At 37.0% G+C, this 19,133-nt stretch overlaps 2 protein-coding genes across 2 annotated transcripts in view; both read left to right on the forward strand.

The window, feature by feature from the left end:
- ARFGEF2 (ARF guanine nucleotide exchange factor 2) overlaps positions 1 to 14,885 on the forward strand; it is a 132,343-nt gene extending 117,458 nt beyond the window's left edge. The window contains exons 34-39 of the mRNA XM_069072365.1: positions 248 to 362; positions 4,159 to 4,289; positions 5,520 to 5,688; positions 6,803 to 6,941; positions 10,408 to 10,525; positions 11,011 to 14,885. Of these exons, the coding sequence (XP_068928466.1) occupies positions 248 to 362; positions 4,159 to 4,289; positions 5,520 to 5,688; positions 6,803 to 6,941; positions 10,408 to 10,525; positions 11,011 to 11,187 (849 nt within the window). The 3' untranslated portion in view covers positions 11,188 to 14,885. The remainder of the gene's footprint in view (positions 1 to 247; positions 363 to 4,158; positions 4,290 to 5,519; positions 5,689 to 6,802; positions 6,942 to 10,407; positions 10,526 to 11,010) is intronic.
- Positions 1 to 19,133, forward strand: part of CSE1L (chromosome segregation 1 like) — a 415,445-nt gene that overhangs the window by 294,026 nt on the left and 102,286 nt on the right. The window lies entirely within an intron of this gene.

The raw sequence follows: 19,133 nt of genomic DNA on the forward strand, positions 1-19,133 counted from the left end.
CCATTATTTTGAAATTTTCATAGGAGGAAAAATAATTCAAATTCTTGATCTCTCAATCTAATGCCTTTTAAGGGCACTGCAGTGAGCACTCGGGGTTGATTTTATTTTGAGACAATTGGAAAAGTTAAATGCAAGCAGTGCCAAAGAGATTAATGGTATGAAGTAACTTTGATATGTTATACAAATGGAGTCTTGCTTGAAAAGCAAATTGCGTAGTAAATACTCTTCTTTTCTGATAAACTTGTAGGATCTGGATCTGGACCGCCAGTCTTTAAGCAGCATAGACAAAAATCCCTCTGAGAGAGGTCAGAGCCAGATTTCTAACCCAACTGATGACAGCTGGAAAGGCAGACCATATACAAGTAAGACCAGATTTTTTTATTTTTTATTACCATAGTCATCATCATCACCAAAAGATTATTCTCAACCTTTTAGGGTTGATATCCCTATTATTCATTAATTTTTTTTCTTTTTTTTTCCAAATGCTGTATTAACTCCTGATTTACATCATTCATTTCCACCAGATTTTGAGTTACAAATTTTCTCCCCCCTACCCACTGCCTCAAAATAGCAGTCCCACATGATATCCCCTCCTCCAATCTTCTCTCTCCTATATTTTCTCCCATACCCCTTTCGACGTTTCCAGTGGATCTCAATGCCCCAGTGCCTGTATATCTTATTTCTCAATTACATGTAAAATAGTATTAATAATAGTATATATATATTTGAATATTTTATTTTAAAACTTTGAATTCCAGATTCATTCCCTTCCTCCCTTGTCACCCACCCTTACTGGGAAGATAGGCAGTTCAGTATAGGTTGTAAATGTGTGGCTAATGCAAAACAAAGACTGACTATATTTCCCTCCCTCCTATCCCACCTCCCACTTGTTCTATTCTCTGCTTTGATCCCGTCACTTTTCAAAAGTGGGTGCTTCCAACTTCCCTCCCCCCCAGCCTGCCCTCCCTTCCATCATTCCCCCTCTCATCTCCTTCCCCCCTACTCTCCTGGAGGATGAGATACGCTATTTAGTGTGTATTTCATTCCCTCCTCAAGCCAAATTCAATGGGAATAAGGTTGACCCATTCCCTTTTGCCTTCCTATTCTTCCCCTCCATTGTAACCATTTTCCCTTGCCTCTTCTGTATGAGATAGTTTACCCCATTCTCCTCTCATTATATTCCTCTCTCACCTCTTAATTTCACCTTGTAAGTATCATCCCTTTCTGTTAAATTGGTCCTGTGCCCTTTATCTATGTATACCTGTAAACATATATACACACTCCCATATGTATTCATATGCCCATATACCCTCATATATAGATTTCTATTCCCTTCAACTACTGAGAAAAGTTTCATCAGTTACAATTATTGTTTTTCCATGTAGGAATGTTAATAGTCCAACTTTGATAAGTTCCTTATGATTTCTTTTCCCTGTTTACCTTCTCATGTTTCTCTTGCTTCTTGTATCTGAATGTCAAATTTTCTATTCAACTCTGGTTTTTTTCAGCAAGAATGCTTGAAAGTCCTCTATTCCACTGAATGACCATATTTTCCCCTGAAACGTGATACTCAGTTTTGCTGGGTAGGTGACTCTTGGTTTTAATCCCAGCTCCTTTGACCTCCGGAATATCATATTCAATCCCTCAATGTAGAAGTTGCCAGATCCTGGGTTAACCTGATTGTGTTTCCACAATATTCAAATTATTTCTTCCTGGCTGCTTGTAATACTCTCTTCTTAATCTGGGAATTCCGGAACGTGGCCATAATATTCCTTTTTGGATCTTGCATCTTTGGATTTGAATTCCGGAACGTGGTCATAATATTCCTTTTTGGATCTTGGATCTTTGGATCTCCTTTTTGGTTTTCTTTTTGGGATCTTTTTCAGGAGGTGATCGGTGGATTCTTTCAACCTCTATTTTGCCCTCTGGTTCTAAAACATCAGGGCAGTTTTCTTTGAGAACTTCCTGGAGGATGATTTCTAGGTTCTTACTTTGATCATGGCTTTCAGGTAGTCCAATAATTTTTAAATTCTCTCTCCTGGATCTATTTTCCAGGTCAGTGGTTTTTTCCTATGAGATATTTCACATTTCCTTCTATTCTTTCATTTGTTTGGATCTGTTTAACGGCATCTTGATTTCTCATAAAGTCATTAGCTTCCATTTGCTCCAATCTAATTCTGAAGCAATGATTTTCCTCATTGAGCTTTCAAGATTCTTTTTCCATCTGGCAAATTCGGATTTTTAAGGCATTGTTCTCCTCATTGCCTTTTTGAGCCTCTTTTGCCATTTGAGTTAGTCTGTTTTTCAAGGTGTTATTTTTCTCAGTCAGGCTGTTGACTCTCATTTTGTAATTTTCTTGCATCATTCTCATTTCTCTTCCCAGTTTTTCCTCCACTTCTCTTATCTGCTTCTTAAGGTCCTCTATGGCCTGTAACCAGCTCGTATTTTCCTTTAAAGCTTTTGGTGGAGGAGTTCTGACTTCACCATCTTCCTCCTGTTCCATGCTTGCTCCTTTTTGTCTCCAAAACAGGAGTGTAATGTTGGAATCTTCTGTCTGCTTTGTTTCTTTTGCCTGGTCATGTTGCCCCTCAGTCACTTGACTCCTGGGCTTTTTGCCACAGTAGGACTCTGCCACCAGACAGGGGAGCTTTCGTCCCAAATGTTGGGGTTTTCTCAGCTGCCGGAAGTATTAGATGGGTGCCCTCTCTGAGGTCTCCACATGCTCTGGCAAGCTGGACACACACCCCAGGACCTCCAGCCTAGACTGCAATCCAGATCCAAGAAGGTTAAAGCAAGAGCAATTACCCCTCAGACTGGTGCTTGGTCCCCCTACACTCTGCAGGCCTGGAGGTGAAGCTGCCATGGGGGCTGGCTGGCTGTGCCTGCAGCTCAGCAACTTCTCGCCCCTAGGGGCAAAAGCCACACACTCCCACTTACTGGGTCCCAAAGTCGAGACTGCACTGACCTCTCACTTTGTTCTTCGCATCTATGTGTTGATAAATCTGGAAATGGCCACAGCTGCTGCTGATCTGGATTCCCTCTGCCCCGGCAGCTGGTCAGGCACACCCTGGGGCTTAAGACTCAGAGTGGGGCTGGGCTCCGCTCACTGGCCGATTCCTGCTGGGCTGTCCTCAGCAGGAGGTTAGCTTTTCTGTGTCATTTTGTGGGTTCTGCAGCTCCAAAGTTTGTTTAGAGCCCCTTTTTACATGGATTGGGGAAGGTGGAAGCTGGATCAGCAGGGAGGTCCTGCTTCTAGTCTGCCATCTTGACTCCGCCCCTATTCATTAATTTTAAAATAAAGCGTATACTACATGCATAGTACTTCGCTAAATACTGGGATCAGAGTGGAAGAGACCTGGTAGGAAAACATTTCCATTTAAGTAAAGCTTTGCTGTGGGATTTGTTATGGAGAGAGGGATTTTTCCTGCATGATAGATGCCTTTAACATCTCTAAAAGCACAAGATAGAATGTTTATTTTTAAAGTAAATTCAAAATTTTTTCTTTAAGAATTTCCCATGAAATCACATGTGCAGATCCCTCTGATAAGTGATAGAAAATCAGAGGTTACACAGGACAGAGCCCCTGCCTTTAAGTAGCTTATAGTCCATGTCAGGAATGAGATCTACACAGGTAGCTATATTACACATTAGACTGTGACAGGTACAGAGAAGTAGTTACGTAGAGAAGGATAAGAGACTAGGGATGAAGAAATCACTTCTAACTGGGGAAGAAATGAGGACGTCTTCAGTTGATGAAATGTCTCCTGAGTAGGTGGCTCTTCACAGAGCCTTTGGAATGAGTGTAAGCAGGGGGACAGGTAGTTGACTTGTAGTTGGAGTACTTCATGGAACCCTTAAATGTAGTGTAATTAGATGATTGAAACCATGATTGGGATCTGCCTTCTACCAATTTTCTTGGCTTCTAATTTCTCCCAAACAAGACACCTGGTTTCATGCTGACTAGCTATGTCTGGAGAGGAATTAGTCATTTTCAAACCAGTTTTTGAAATTCACACATCTTCAGCCCAAACTGAATCTGTAGTTTCATTGTCTATTTCTGGTTATGTGTTGTGTCCAAATTCAGTTAAATTTCATGGTCTTAATTACTGCTGTAATTTCCAATTTATTTTTGCCTTTTAATTTGCCTTGTCCACATAGACCAGAAGCTATTTGCTGGCCTCCTGATCAAGTGTGTGGTTCAGTTAGAATTGATACAGACCATTGATAACATAGTATTCTATCCGGCAACCAGCAAAAAGGAGGATGCTGAGCACATGGTGGCAGCTCAGGTAAGGTTTCATGTTTGTGGCATTGCATCTTGTCCACCCAAACTCCCTTTTATTTTTGTTGGTGATACAGCATTTGGTTGGTGTCTGTCAAGTACAGAGTACTTTGATCATCATTTCAGGTGATACAAGTTTATATAAGAAATTAATCCTTATTGCAGGGAACTCATTAAAGACTACACCCTGCTATGTTACCTTTGTCATTACCAATTTGAGATAACTAGAAATTCTTTGAAGAGGAGGTGGCATCTGAATTGGACTTGGAAAGGGAATAGATAGGTTTTGAGCTTGTGAATAAAGGGAGACTCCGAGATTCTGAAGAATGCCAGAGAAAAGGCATGAGATTGCAGTACACTTGGAGAAGATTAATATGAAATAAGGATGGAAAGGAAAAGTGGCCCCTAGGAGGAAGTGACTAAGCAACACCTCCATCTGGAGACCTTGAAATAGGGGAAATGTTCACCAAGTGAGAAGTAGAGACCAGTCAGTATAGTGGCACAAACATTGTTAGAAAACCTGAATTCAGGTTCTGACTCTGTGTGTTCTTGAGTAAAATACTTTGCTTCTTTGAATCCAAGTTTTATTATGTATAAAATAAGAGTAATTCATACAAGAGATATTTCACAGACCTGTGAAGAATCAAATAAAATGTTGTCTTCTGAAGCACTCTGTAAACCATTAAGTGCAATACCAACTATAGTTATCCTTTCTACATTGTGACTTTCCCCATTACAGTTTCAGTATATCACAAATCAGTGTAGGAAATGGGAATTTGGGGGGAGTTTTGTGGAAGCCATAGATGACATGCAAAGGCCAGCAGACTGCACAGAGCCTATGACCAAGTACTTAGCCCAAATTTTACAATAAGGTATTGTAAACACCCCATAAAAGAAAAAGAATAAATTAAAACTTCTTCTGTAGTGCAAAGGCCAAAAGTTTTTATGTGGATTTTCCAGATTGCTGGAGTACCGCACCTCTCCTCCCCCATGATGTGGAAGGGATAACTGTATTATTATTCACTGTATTTAGACTAGAAGCAGTTGATTGCAAATATGTCAGTGGGGATCTACTCTCCTCCCCACCAAAAGGCAGTATTTTCCTTACTGCCAGGTAAGGTCTGATATCAAATCTTAGCCTTCTTACTTGCTAATATGCAAAAACTACTTCATCTAAATTATCTTCCTATTTTAAATCCTATGATGTCTCTCAATTATGCCTACTCTTACTTCCTAGAGAGACACACTGGATGCTGATATTCACATAGACACAGAGGATCAAGGAATGTATAAATACATGTCTTCACAGCATCTTTTTAAATTACTAGACTGTTTGCAAGAGTCTCATTCATTCTCAAAGGCCTTTAACTCAAATTATGAACAACGAACAGTCCTATGGAGAGCAGGTAAGCAAAAATTGAATTTTATTAAGTAAGGTGAGATCATCTAATTACTAGTCTAAGGTATTAAAGAGAAAGTATTTTGCATTTTGTACCATAGCCAGAAAATATTCTTTTCCTTGAGTTGTTTAGGGGGAAATGATTTAGAGGATGAAAGTAGAATTAAAATAATGAATCTCATTTTAAAATTGTGCTGTGAAAAAGGATTACATATGGATATATAAAGGGCCAAGAAAAAATGGAAAGTTTCTGAGTTTTCTCCTCCCAAATTACAAAAGAGAGAGAGAGCAAGCAAGTGTGTGTGTAGTAGGAGATGTCTCGAATTTTCTACTTTTTTCTCAGTACTTATCTCTGTCAAATTAACAGAGTGACTTCATTTCTATAAAATATGCCTTTAAAAAGTATCATATATAAGTTTTCTCCCATATTTCTATTTTGTCTGAAACAAACACCCTACTCCATTTTTTAAAAATTTCTCCAAATCTTATTCTTCTAATCATATATAGTAAAACATCTCTGATGGTAATGATGTCAGTGACTTGCGTAGATCATCTGTACATTTGACTTGGTTAATCCCTTTGATTTGTCATGAAACTTCCTATACTCTTGCACGTTTTGATTGATTTATTAAATTAACTTTATAGCATATGACTGAGTGAGGGACATTGCAATAGAGTAGCCAGAATGATAGGGTGGCCTGGACTCAAGCCCTGCTTCTGATAGACAGTGGCTATGACCCTGGCTAAATCATTTCTCTAAGGACCTTGGACAGCTCTCCAAGACTGAGAGTTCCTGATCTTCATTAGTAGAGAAAGTTCCCCACACCAATGAAATAACAGGTAGAAACCAGAAAACCCCCTGAATCAGACATCTGTAGTTGTATGTTAAAGAGCTATCATATTTAAGGAATGTAATTACTGTGATGCTGTGAGACATTCTTATTTATTTTGTTACTAGGTGGAATTATCTTGTGTGCCATGAACATGAATGTATAAAAATGTATAGTCCTTTTTTTTCTCAGTTCCAGAAGTAATTGTTGTATTTAAAGTTCTCATGTTCCTTCTTAATTGTTTTTTAAGAATTATTCCAAAAGTATTTATTTTGCATTAATCAATTTTAGGATTTAAAGGCAAATCTAAACCCAATCTTTTAAAACAAGAGACCAGCAGTCTGGCATGTTGTTTAAGAATTCTCTTCCGAATGTATATTGATGAAAACCGCAAAGATTCCTGGGAAGAGATACAGCATCGACTTTTAACGTATGGTGGCTCTTTTGTTTTTCAAAAAGGGGTGGGGGGAGATAGGATAGACATCATTTATTTAATGGGGATGGGAAAAGGAAAGAGTATTTATTTAAAAAAGGATGTGTGTATGTGTGTGTATAAAATACATATATAAGATCTTAATTATACAATACAAAATGGAATTAAAATTGGAAGAAAATCTAATACAGTGGGAAATGCCCTTGTCTTTCTAGAATCAATATGTGTCTATTACTAGCTTACTGTTGGACCTTGCCTAGGTCCCTAAACATTTATTTTCTAGAATCAATATGTGTCTATTACTAGCTTGCTGTTGGACCTTGCCTAGGTCCCTAAACATTTATTTAAGTCTATTTACTTATCAATAAAATGGAGATGGTAATGGTTGTCAAGTAGACACATAGTATCACATGCTTGAAAAAAATAAGTTGGACCTGGAATCAGTGTGAACTTCATAACTTAATAATTAACACTATGAACTTGGGTATAGACCCCTCTGTGAACCCCTCATTTCACAGAGTTGAGCCCTTTCAACCTAGGACACTGTCCAGTTCTAAGAATGTTCCATGTTAGAATCTGCCCTTACTACCTCACCAGGTAGTTGAAGAAAATGAAATAATGTAGATGCAAAGATAATATTTGTAACTCATGAGGCCTTTCCCAGTATTAGGGTAGTTGGAGGGAATATTTATATAGACACAGGATGGGCACAGGGTAAGTTGAATATGAAGGGATGATGTCTAAAAAATAAAATTAAGGGGTAAAAGAGGAATGCACTCAGAGAAGGGAAAAGGGAGAAGTAAAATGGGGTAAATTATCTCCCATAAAAGAGGCAAGAAAAAGCTTTTACAGTGGAGAGGAGAGGGAATCAGTGAACCTTATTCTCATTGTTTTTGGCTTAAGGAAGGAACAACATACCCCCTCAATTGGGTATGGGTATCAATCTTACCCTACAGGAAAATAGAGGGGAAGGGGATAAGAGAGGGGGGAATGATAGAAGGGAGGGCAGGTTGCAGGAGGGGGTAATCAGAAACAAACACTTTTGGAGAGGGACAGGATCAAAGGAGAGAACAGAATAAGTGGGGGGTGGGATAGGATGGAGGGAAATATAGTTAGTCGTTCACAACATGACTATTATGGAAGTGTTTTGCATGACTACACATAGATAATCTATATTGAATTGCTTGCCTTCTCAATGGGAGTGGGTGGGGAGGGAGGAAGGAAGGGAATTTGGAACTCCAAGTTTTAGAAGGGAATGTTGGAACTTGTTTTTACTGTGACTGAGAAATTAGATATACAGGCAATGGTATATAGAAATCCATCTTGCCCTACAGGAGAATAGAAGAGAGAGAGGGAAGAAAAGAAGGGAGGAGGGGGCTGCTAGGTGGCGCAGTGAATAGAGCACTGATCCTGGAGTCAGGAGGACCTGAGTTCAAATCCAGCCTCAAACACTTAACACAAAAAATACTAGCTATGTGACCTTGGGCAAGTCACTTCACCCCAATTGCCCTCCAAAAAAGCAAAAAAAAAAAAAAAGGGGGGGAGGTGGTAGAAGGGAGGGCACATTGAGGGAAGGGGTAATCAGAATGCACATTGTCTTGGGGTGGGGGGAGAGGAGAGATGGGGAGAAAATTTGGAACCCAAAATCTTGTGGAAGTGAATATTGAAAACTAAAAATAAATTAATTTTTAAAAACAAAAAAAGAAAATGAAATAATGTAGATAAAGAATTTAAAAACTTAAATGTTTTAAAAAGGCACTTTATAAATGTAAAATTACCACATGCTATAGCAATATCTGACACAATAATAACAATGTATCTTTCCATAGCATTTTGAGATTTACAGAGACCTTTGTTTGAAACAACCCTGTGAAGCAGGGTAACAAGCATGATTATCCCCATTTTACAGAACAGGAAAACTGAGGTTCAGCAGTTAAAATGATGGGGTTTTTTTGTTGTTTTTTGCTTTTTGGAGGGGGGAAGGCAAGGCAATTGGAGTTAAGTGACTTGCCCAAGGTCATACAGCTAGTGTTAAGTGTCTGAGGCTGGATTTGAACTCAGGTCCTCCTGACTCTAAGGCCAGTGCTCTATTTACTTTGCCACCTAGCCTCCCCTAAAATTTCTTTCTTGGGGTCATACAACAAATAAAAGTCAGGACCAGGACTTCAGCCACTAGGTTTTCTGATACATGTCCAGTGTTTTATCTACAATTAATTTTCTGATGAAATATTTACAAATCTTGCTTGATCTTTATAAATTTTCTTTATTAGACTTAGTGGCAAAAAAGGATCTTTAAAATGTCAGACTTGTGCTTAAAATGTGCTCCAGAGGTTTTATGTGTATTTTTATAAATCTCCAGAGAAGGAGATTTCATAACCTCTCTTAAGATATTAAAACCTTTTCTGTGACAGAAAACAAAATGAGAAGTATGAGACTGAAAGATGAAGCAGTATATAAAGTGGGAGAAAGTGTGGATTATAAAATCACAAAAGAATTGGGTTTTCTCTATAATCTTTGTTCCGTCTTCTCTGTGTGCTTGGTTTATATGGTGTTTGTTGTCTGTGCCATCTGCATTGTGCATGTATACATTGACTTGGAGTTAGTTATCCCCTCCCTGTTGTATATGTAGAGAGCTTGTCTTTCCAGGGACCATTGTGTGATATGCTTCTTTGCTGCCATAGTTCCTTCCACAGTGCTAGAAATAATCACTAAATGCTAACCATAGATGAGCAATAATCCCCTTCATTTTTATCATAACATTTAGATTTGGATGTGAAATTGGAGTTCAGATCTGATCTCTGAAACTTTGTAACATAGTGACTCAAGGTAGTTGTAAGGAAAGTGCTTTGTAAACCTTAAAATACCATATACATCTGATACATTGTTTTACATATCATTTATCTACATATATGTCTAATGTCCCTTGTTGGTTCTTAGGCTTCTTGAGGGCAAGAACAGCATTATATTTATCTTTATATTTCCACAGGTTCTATTATTCCTTTAATAGGTTTTTATTAAGTACCTACAGAGTATCAGTATTATGTACTGTCCTCTATTTTGAGTGTTAGAGATAAATAATATATAGTTCCTACACTGAAGGAGCTTCTCATTCTAATAGGAGAAAATAACACATGTATACCAGTATCTGTAATCCAAATCACATCTGACAGGTATATAAGAGGGTACAGAATTCTGAGAGATAGGTACAATATAGAATGCTTCTATATAGGAAGATCTGGAAAGATTCTAGAAAAAGGGATGTTTGAATTGGGTCTTGAAAGAGAGAGGTTAGCAGGTGGGAACAGAGGAAGAAGGCATTCAAAGCATACGGAATAGTACCGAGCCAGATAGGAAAGTAGGGGATGTTTGGGAAAATATTAGTTTGTTCATGGTAAATATTTGGTTAATGAATACTGAATGAATGAATTTATATAAGAATATTCCTCTCTGATTTTCCCCATAGTGTTTGTAGTGAAGCTCTTGGTTATTTTATTACCGTAAATTCAGAAAGCCATCGAGAGGCCTGGACAAACCTATTACTGTTACTTCTAACCAAAACGCTCAAAATAAGTGATGAAAAGGTAAGTATTGTAATTTATTGTATTTTGTTGTTAAGTCTGAGCATTGTGTTTTACTTAACTCACCCCATCTCTGAATATTTTAAATTCAGAGTTGGGTTTTAATTACAACTCAAACAACACGCATTGACTTAGAAAGAATAGAAGCTATGAAACTGGTTTAGAATTTAAAAATTTGTTACGCTCTGCTACAAAAGGACACCAGAGTTCAAGACTCAAGTTATTGAGGTACTGAGTATTATAGTCGAGGAAATGTTTGAATACCTTTATGTTGTTAACATTTTCCCAGTGAAGATAAAGTTTTCTGACATATTTATGAGGAATTGGTTCTAAAGCTGAATGCAGTATCTAGTGTATGATTATGTTATCAAATACTGAAAATGTTATTAATGAATCCTAGGAAAAGACAAGTCTGTATCTGTAATTCTGTAAATAATAAGCTCCTCATCTAATTTTATATGATTCACAAGTGTTTTTTCTCTTTCCAGTTTAAAGCACATGCTTCCATGTATTATCCCTACCTATGTGAAATTATGCAGTTTGACCTGATTCCTGAGCTTCGAGCTGTTCTGCGGAAGTTTTTCCTCCGTATAGGTGCCGTGTACAAAATATGGATTCCAAAAGAGCCATTACAGCTAACAGGGACACAGCTGCCAAGCTGGTAGTTCCAATCAAGATTGGTCATGGCTGACCCTTCATTCACAAGGGGAGAAATGCTCATTGGTGCTTTACTGTGAAAACCAAGGAAGCAGCATTTTGCATTTCAAACTATGGTTTGGAAAAGTGTCCATCCTACTCTGGCCAACAAGGAACATCTCATAAAAGTAGCTTAACTAAGGGTTGGTAATATTTGATTTAAATTGTTGCATACTGAGTTAATAGTCAAATTGACGTCTGTTTGTTTCACCCCTGTCATTCTGTTCCTGTTCCTGTTTGCTGATTCAAAGTCTATCAAATCTGTCATTGAAAGATGCTGTCATTTTCTAATTCACATAATTGGTTGTAAATGATTTATGGAGAGAATTTCTATCTTTGAAAATAATGAATATAGTTGTATAGGTTTGTGCTGTTTAGAGAGTATGTTAATAAAATATATTGTAATGGCTCACTGCCACCTAAAAACTAGGCTGGATTTTTTTTGTTGTTCTTTGAGTGTACATTAAGCTAGATCAGGTTGGGTATGTGTTAGGATCAGCTATTGTTAGCCCAGTTTGTAGAAAGTACAGGGAAAGGAGGTTTACCTCTTGCTGTCTGAGAGTTTTTAAAGGTATTTTATAGACAGCTTTTATCAAAAGTTTAAATGTGCTACAGTTAAGATTGGGCAATAACAGTGACTATAGTGAATGACTCCTACTTCCCTATGTATTAAATACCTTAGAGCTAAGCCATCAGAGAAGGCAAACATCTGAGGGAAACTGCTCAAACTGAAGTAAGAATGTATGTGGAAAGTTAAAAAACATTTCCAGGATTTGTTGTCCAATCTATTCCCTCTTAAATATAGTATATTAAGTAATAGTGAAGATGTCTATTTAGTCAGAGTTAATTTATATTTGAAAAATAAATATCAGGGCATTTTTTATTTTTATTACAGAATTGAGAGTATGCCCCATTGTTAATATCATAGCTTTGCAGGACCTGTTAGTAGTGACTTTGGGGGAGAGAGGCCTCAGGCATCACACTATGATTTCTGCTGTCCAGAGTCATTGTGTTTAAACTGAAGTGAGCACATGTCACAATGTTAGGATAGCCAGAAAACAGACAGGGTCAAGCACTGCAGTTAATCACCTCTGGTGACACACTTTGGAATAGGCTCTAGAATTCTCATCCACTGCTGACAGTGCAATAACCTAATTGCAGTATACCTAAACTATAGATGCAGTGGTCTGAAAATAGACCACTATATACTGTATCATGGGAAGGTCTCAAGTTTAATGTGTTATAGGCAAGGAAAATAAAATCCTTACTCTGTGCAATCTGAGCCCTTTCATGAGCTGCATCTAGCAGCACTGAGAATTATAAAAAGTATTATTTCAAAATTATTAAAATATATTTGTTTCTAACTGTACCCTCTGATCCTTTTAGTTGAGTTTTAATTAATATGAATTTCTGGGGCCTTAGAGGTTGATTTCTTGGGAAACCAGTTTGTAGATCCGATGGATTTAGGTTTCTTTTCTGAGTAAGATTCCTGGTGTTCTTGTTAATAAAAGTTCTCACTAATACTTTTTTTTTTTTTTACAGCCTTGACCAGCAGGTTTTGGCCATCAGAATTCTTTATCTAGGTTTTTCTCCCTATTCCCTAAGAGAGTTTAATTTTATTACCAAAGAAACAATAGGGATTTGGGGCCTTTAAGTTACTAAATGCACATAAGAAAGTTGAATTCAGTAGAAAGGAATAAATAGATATATTTTACCACGGTTCAAATTTTTTTAAATGTTGCCTCTAACTTATTTATGTTTGAAGTCATTGCTTCTTTACCTAGCAACATCCAACTCAGTACAAAGACTCATTCCCTGGTGCTGTAGGTTGTTAAATATATTGGTAGTTTCTGTTGATATTTGTTTATACTTAGTATAGCCAGAAAAACCAAGCATCTCTATCCATATGCATTCTGGTCCTCATAATGACTGCCCCTTTTGCATTGGAGACACCTTTCTGTGTGTTTTTAGTGTGCCATTGTTTCACCAAATGTGAATCCTATGAATTTTCAGTTATATTAGCCACATGCTTCCATTGCCTTTAGTTTATTCCTTGAAAACACAATATTAGGCAAAATTACCTTGTGTAGGAGGCAGGTAATTCCACAGAAGCCAGGTTATAAATGAGTAGTCAGCCCAACAGTGACCAGGGTTTCCTGATATTAGATGGAGTTTAGTTATAATGTATTACTGTTGCTTTTGTCAGATGATATTGGCCAAGGTATCATTCTGTAAGCTGTGCCTATATTACTTTTTAGACACCTACTCATGAATCACAAGATTTCCCTTCTCAGAAATCTGGGGCAGCATTCTCCCTTTGAACATTCAAGCTTTAATTTTTTTTAATCATTTTAAGGAAAAGCCTTTTTTTGAACATGACATTTTAGTTTTGCTGGCAATGATCCTTTTAGAAAGCTTGATATAAAATCGTCTAGACCAGTTTCCATGATGCTGGATTGAAAAAGTGCTAAAAAGAGCACTTAGCCTCTAGTGGTGAGATATTAAGCACAGTCTGATTCTTGAATAAATTTATTCTTCTCCTTAGATTAATTACTTCCTTAAGAGTTGACCTTATAACCTCTGTTACTCAGAAATTGATGATTTGGGTGTCTGGTTTTGGTGAAGATTTCCATTCAGTAAAGCTACAGAGTAGGGAAAATGAAGAGCTCACAACCTTCTTTTTCACAATGCTTTAAATGTTGATTGTGTCTGAACGATATTCTTTAAAATGTCGATGTTTCATACACCAGTTGTTTTTTCTTCATTGTGAAATGGTGAACTATATAGCCATGGGCATCATGATGATGAACCTAGGAAGGGAAATTGGACATTTCTAGACAGAATTTTTTCTGATAAAATATTCTATTGTTCCCTTTCTCATCCCTGTACACCAATATAACCAAAGAATATGCATTACGAATACTATATTCTAGTGTTGAAAAAAGGTCAGAATATTTAGGTAAAAGGTTAACTTTTGCACAAAATAAAAATAACCTAAAAAATTTTTAAAATACCTTTTGATGATGGCTACAGCCCTCAAAAATAATCCCAAAAAATGCTAAAATGGCTTTTTGACAAAGTTCAACCCAAGAGTGTCCATCACATTCATTTCTAGTGTTTGTTGTTATGATGCAAGTGGATATGTTTTAAATTTAAGCTGGGTCCTAAATATGTATTTTTCCATTAATGTATTATGATATTGTTTAAATTCAAATTTGTTTTTTTTTTGTCATCAGAAACTTTGAAGTTTAAAAATAAAAACTGAGCATTTTAAAGAATGACTGGCTAGCAACCTTTGGTCAAAAAAATTCAATACTGATCAAAGGTGTTGTTTTCTCATGTTCTGATTTTTAAAAAGATTTCTCTGCATATTGCATCAAATATATTTCATGTGCAAAATGTATGTTTTACCTACTTAAAATGCCTAAAAATTAGTTAAATAGCTACTTTGGTTTAATCTACATGCTATAATTAAGTGCATTTAATACTGGTAATTTAATGAAAAGCATTCCTTACCCAACGGATGTATACATTTTTGAAAGAATGAGCAGAATTATATAATATGAAATGCTATGTAAAGTTTTCTATGTAAAAATATTATGTATAATACTGTTAAAATATTCCATGCTTTAATCAGGTGGCAAATCAATAAAGTTTTAAAAGTGAAGTTGTTTTTAATGTGGTAATTAAAGCCTGTCAAGCTGTCATTTTATGTTTGTGAGACAACTCTTCTTACCCATGCTCAGGCTCATGCCACTGGCTAGTAGTGTCATCATGTTCAGGTCACTTTCCCTCCCTATAGTGGTAGAGCTATAGAGGTATAGGTATTCTCATATACCTCACTTTCTCCTGTAAGATAAAGAGTCTGGGCTAGTTGATCTCAGATTCCTCTTAGCTCTTTCAAAAAGAAGTTTTAAGTTGCTAAATGCGTCGTAAGTGAGGGAATTTATTTTTATTAGTAGTAATTATAAATTGTGGGTCAAGATTTTTTATTTTCCTTAAAAGGATATAGGAAAACTGGCCACAAAAGAGTTTAACATTTCTCTTGAAACTGCTGCATTTAAGTTACCAAGAAAACAAAAACCCATAACATTGCATTACTAATTATCATACAGCCTAGTGACTGGAATCATACCTTTTAACTATTAGATATGAATAATAATAGTATAGCACCTTATATGCTATTTTTTTCTTATTCTGAACTTAAAATGAGCATTTCCACATACAAAGTAAAACCAAAAAAAAAAGGCTTGCACATGAAACTACAAATCTCTATTGCTTTTTTTAAAAAAATGTATAATGATTTTAGCCTATTACTTTCAGAGCTTCCTTCTGAACTCTTCTGCTTTGTGCATTTCTAAAAAACACTGCAATGGCCTCCTCCCCCTCCTTCTCCTTCTTCACCTTGAGTCAGTCATCTTTCAGGAGGTGGACACAGTGCTTCTAGTCTAGAGTCATGGTTTGCCAATGCTTTGATCAGAGTTAATTCTTTCAAAGTACTTTTTCTTTATCATGTTGTTATTGAATAAATTGTCCTGGTCATGTTTATTTGGTAATTTGATTCTGTATCCATTCATAACAGTCCAAATTAGTCTGAAAACATCTTTCATAAATCCCACAGTGCAACCATGTCCTGCTACCCATACCACAATTTGCAGCTCCTTCCTCAATTGATAGGCAGACCTTTAGTTCTCAGTTCTTTGCTTCTTCACACACACACACACACACACACACACCCTTTCCCCCAGTTCTCCATTTGGGATCTATTTTCTGAAGGAGAAGGTTGTTTAGCTTGTAACTTTTCCTCGATGTCATTCTCTCTCCCTTTCCCTTTCCTTGTCTTGTTCTAATAAGAATGTTCATTTGATCCAGCTCCCTCCTCCACCTTCTGTGTTTGTATTCTTTTCTTTTCATGCCTCTCAATATTGAGAAACGATAAATTCTATACCCTTTTTCCTCCTTCTACAAAAAACTTTTACCTTCTAATTTTATTTCTCCCTATAAGACAAGAACAGAACCAATTAATCCCCAGGTCCTCTGTCTTATTGGTATCCTCCAATTGGGTTTTTCTTCATCCCATTGCTCAATAAATTTATCCTTTTAGGTTTCTCTGAACTCTTGTGTTTGTACTTAAAATTTTTACTTAGCTCAGGTCTTTTCATTAGAAATGCTTCAAAGTCCTCAGTTCCATTAAAGGCCTATTTTTCCCCCTCATAAAATGATAATAAGCTTTTCAAAGTAAGTCATTTTTTGTTGTAAGCCTGTCTCTTTTGCCTTTTGGAATATTGTATTTTATGATCTCTCTTTTTTAGTAGAACTTCACAGATCTTGTGAAGTTCTAAATCTTGACAGGAATCTTGACTGGTTCCATGGTATTTGAATTGCTATCTGGCTGCTTGAAATTTATTTTCGTTATCTTTTTTTCCAGCATGAAAACTTTGGGTTTTGACTTTGAAATTCATGTATCTTTTTCATTTTTTCATTTACTTTTTCAAAAGGAAATTGGTGCATTCTTTTCTGTTCCCACTTTGTTCTCTAGTTTTAAATGATCTAGGTAGTTTTTGTTTATTATTTTTTTTAATATTGTCATGGCAATTTTTAAAAATCATGGAGTCTGATGATTCTCTTTTTTTAAGACTGTCTCCCTATCTTGCCCATATTAGAGGTGAAGCAGACACTCATTGGGCCAGTCCCAGTGCCGATGGACCCAGAAGCTTTGACCATTTCCATTTCCAATCTAGGTTTTCTCACCCCCTCAGGCAAACTGGTGAGGGATCACCCTATGATACAGATGTAGTGCAGGCACTCAATTGGCTTTTAGTGGTACTGAAGTTCAGCATATCCAAGCTCAAGCCAACTGAGGCTGTCAACCTCAGCCTCTCCACTATGTACCCACTATGCCTAGCTGAGTCTAATGATTCAGTTATCCCTCCTTTACTTCCTTTATAATTCAGTTTTTTTATAGCAAATGTCTTATATTTTCTTCCATTTTACAATCTTTTGGTTTTAATATTTCTTGCTTCACGAAGTCATTTATTTCTATTTGTTCTATTTTGATTTTTCAGGGAGTCCAATAAGGTTTACCCCTTTTTTTTTTAAAGCAATTGGGGTTAAGTAACTTGCTCAAGATTACACAGCCAGTTATTTCTGGATGTGGTGCTAAGTATCTGAGCCCGGATTTGATCCCCAGGTCATCCTGACACTGGAGCTGATGCTCTTACTCACTGAGCCACCTGGCTGCCCCTAAGCAATTGGGGTTAAGTAACTTGCTCAAGGTTACACGGCCAGGTATTTCAGGGTGGGTGCTAAGTGTCTGAGGCCAGATTCGATCCCCAGGTCATCCTGACACTGGAGCTGGTGCTCTTACTCGCTGTGCTACCTGACTGCCCCTACCCCTTTCTTTTCTAAGCTATTGATTCTTCTAATTCTTTTTACCAGATCCTTTATTTTCATTTTTTTATCTCTTGCTTCATTTCTTCTGAATATTCACATACTTCTTGTAGAAAGTCCATTTCTTATGTTTTAGTTTCTGCTTACAGTTGTCAAGTTAGTCTTTATTCATAGGTTGGATTTGGAGTATTCTAGGACTTAAAATAATCCTTTGTAGTACACATCTTCTTTCATTTACTCCTCTTTGCAACCTTCTCGAGCTTTGTGCTAGAGCCAGGTTTTGCCCCTTCTGCTTTTTGGTGGGATTCTCTGCCTTGCTTGATCTTGATCTGGATCACCTGTGTTCTTAAGCTGACCTCCACCTCTCCGGATTAGGCTCCTCAACAGAGCTCTTGCTCTTCAGGGCCTTTTTTGGCATCTCAGAACAAAGTACTAGAAATCTCAGACTCCTAGGCCTGAAATATCCCAGCCTGAGCACTACCATACTACACTGGTCACTCCCAAGGTGATCACTGTGGGCTTATTACCATCTTGGGGCTTTCTCAAACAAGCCCTTTACTCTTGCTGCCTCTGAAAACAGAGCTTTAAAGGGTTCAGGGGTGGTCTCTAGATAGTGGGAGGCTGATGACTTATCTATACTGTGCTTGTTAGCTGGCAGGTTCCTATCCTGTTGCCTGTGGCCTTTTTAACTATGGTTTCTCATTGAGTTATTGAAGGAATGGTAACTGGGCAGCCTATTTCTGTTCAAATTGCCTTCTTGAACAGAATTCCACCAATAGACATGTTAATTCATTTAACTTTGTGAGATATGATCCCATTTTACAGATGAAGAAACTGAGTGTAGACATGTTTAGAAACTTTGCCTACATTCATACCTAGTGGCAAAGATGGTATTCAAACCTAGGTTTCTGCTGAGTTCTATTTGCTTTCTATTCTATGCTGCTTATTAAACAAAAGGGAAATTTTTAGGGCTTGCATATACTGTGTATATTGGGTCTACACACTGGACAACATAAACACTACAGTTAGGAACAATGTTCTAAATAGTTAGGCAGACAAAACTGCTGAGGTTTAAGTGTTAGGTTGTATTATTTGCTTTTCAGGAATCTTTTCCTTTTATACTGTATTAATGCTGTAACTATAAAGAAGCACGATTTTAAGATGTTATGTATGAGGAATATTTCCATATTTTGTACTTAGTGGTCTAAGATTGAATTCACCACCTATGAAATTATGATCCTTTAGTACCACTTTATAAAATTGCAAACAAACCATTGCAGTTCCCATTAAAATGTCTCCTATACAGATGTGTTGTCATGTAATGACACTTATCCTATAGAGGGAAAAAATTATTTACAATAGTTCTAAGTTTAATCTACTTCTGGTGAAGAATGTTGAAATCCTGTATCATGGAAAAGCTTTCTTCCCCCCACCCCCCACAAAGGTAGTCAGGGTTAAGTGACTTGCCCAGGGTCACACAGCTAAAGTATCTAAGGCCAGCCTTGAGCTCAAGTCTTCCTGACTT

This window comes from Petaurus breviceps, unplaced genomic scaffold (genome assembly GCF_028583685.1).
Source record: "Petaurus breviceps papuanus isolate PSGF00001 unplaced genomic scaffold, PetGlider_PUasm1.0 90847, whole genome shotgun sequence".
Taxonomy (NCBI): Eukaryota; Metazoa; Chordata; class Mammalia; order Diprotodontia; family Petauridae; genus Petaurus; species Petaurus breviceps.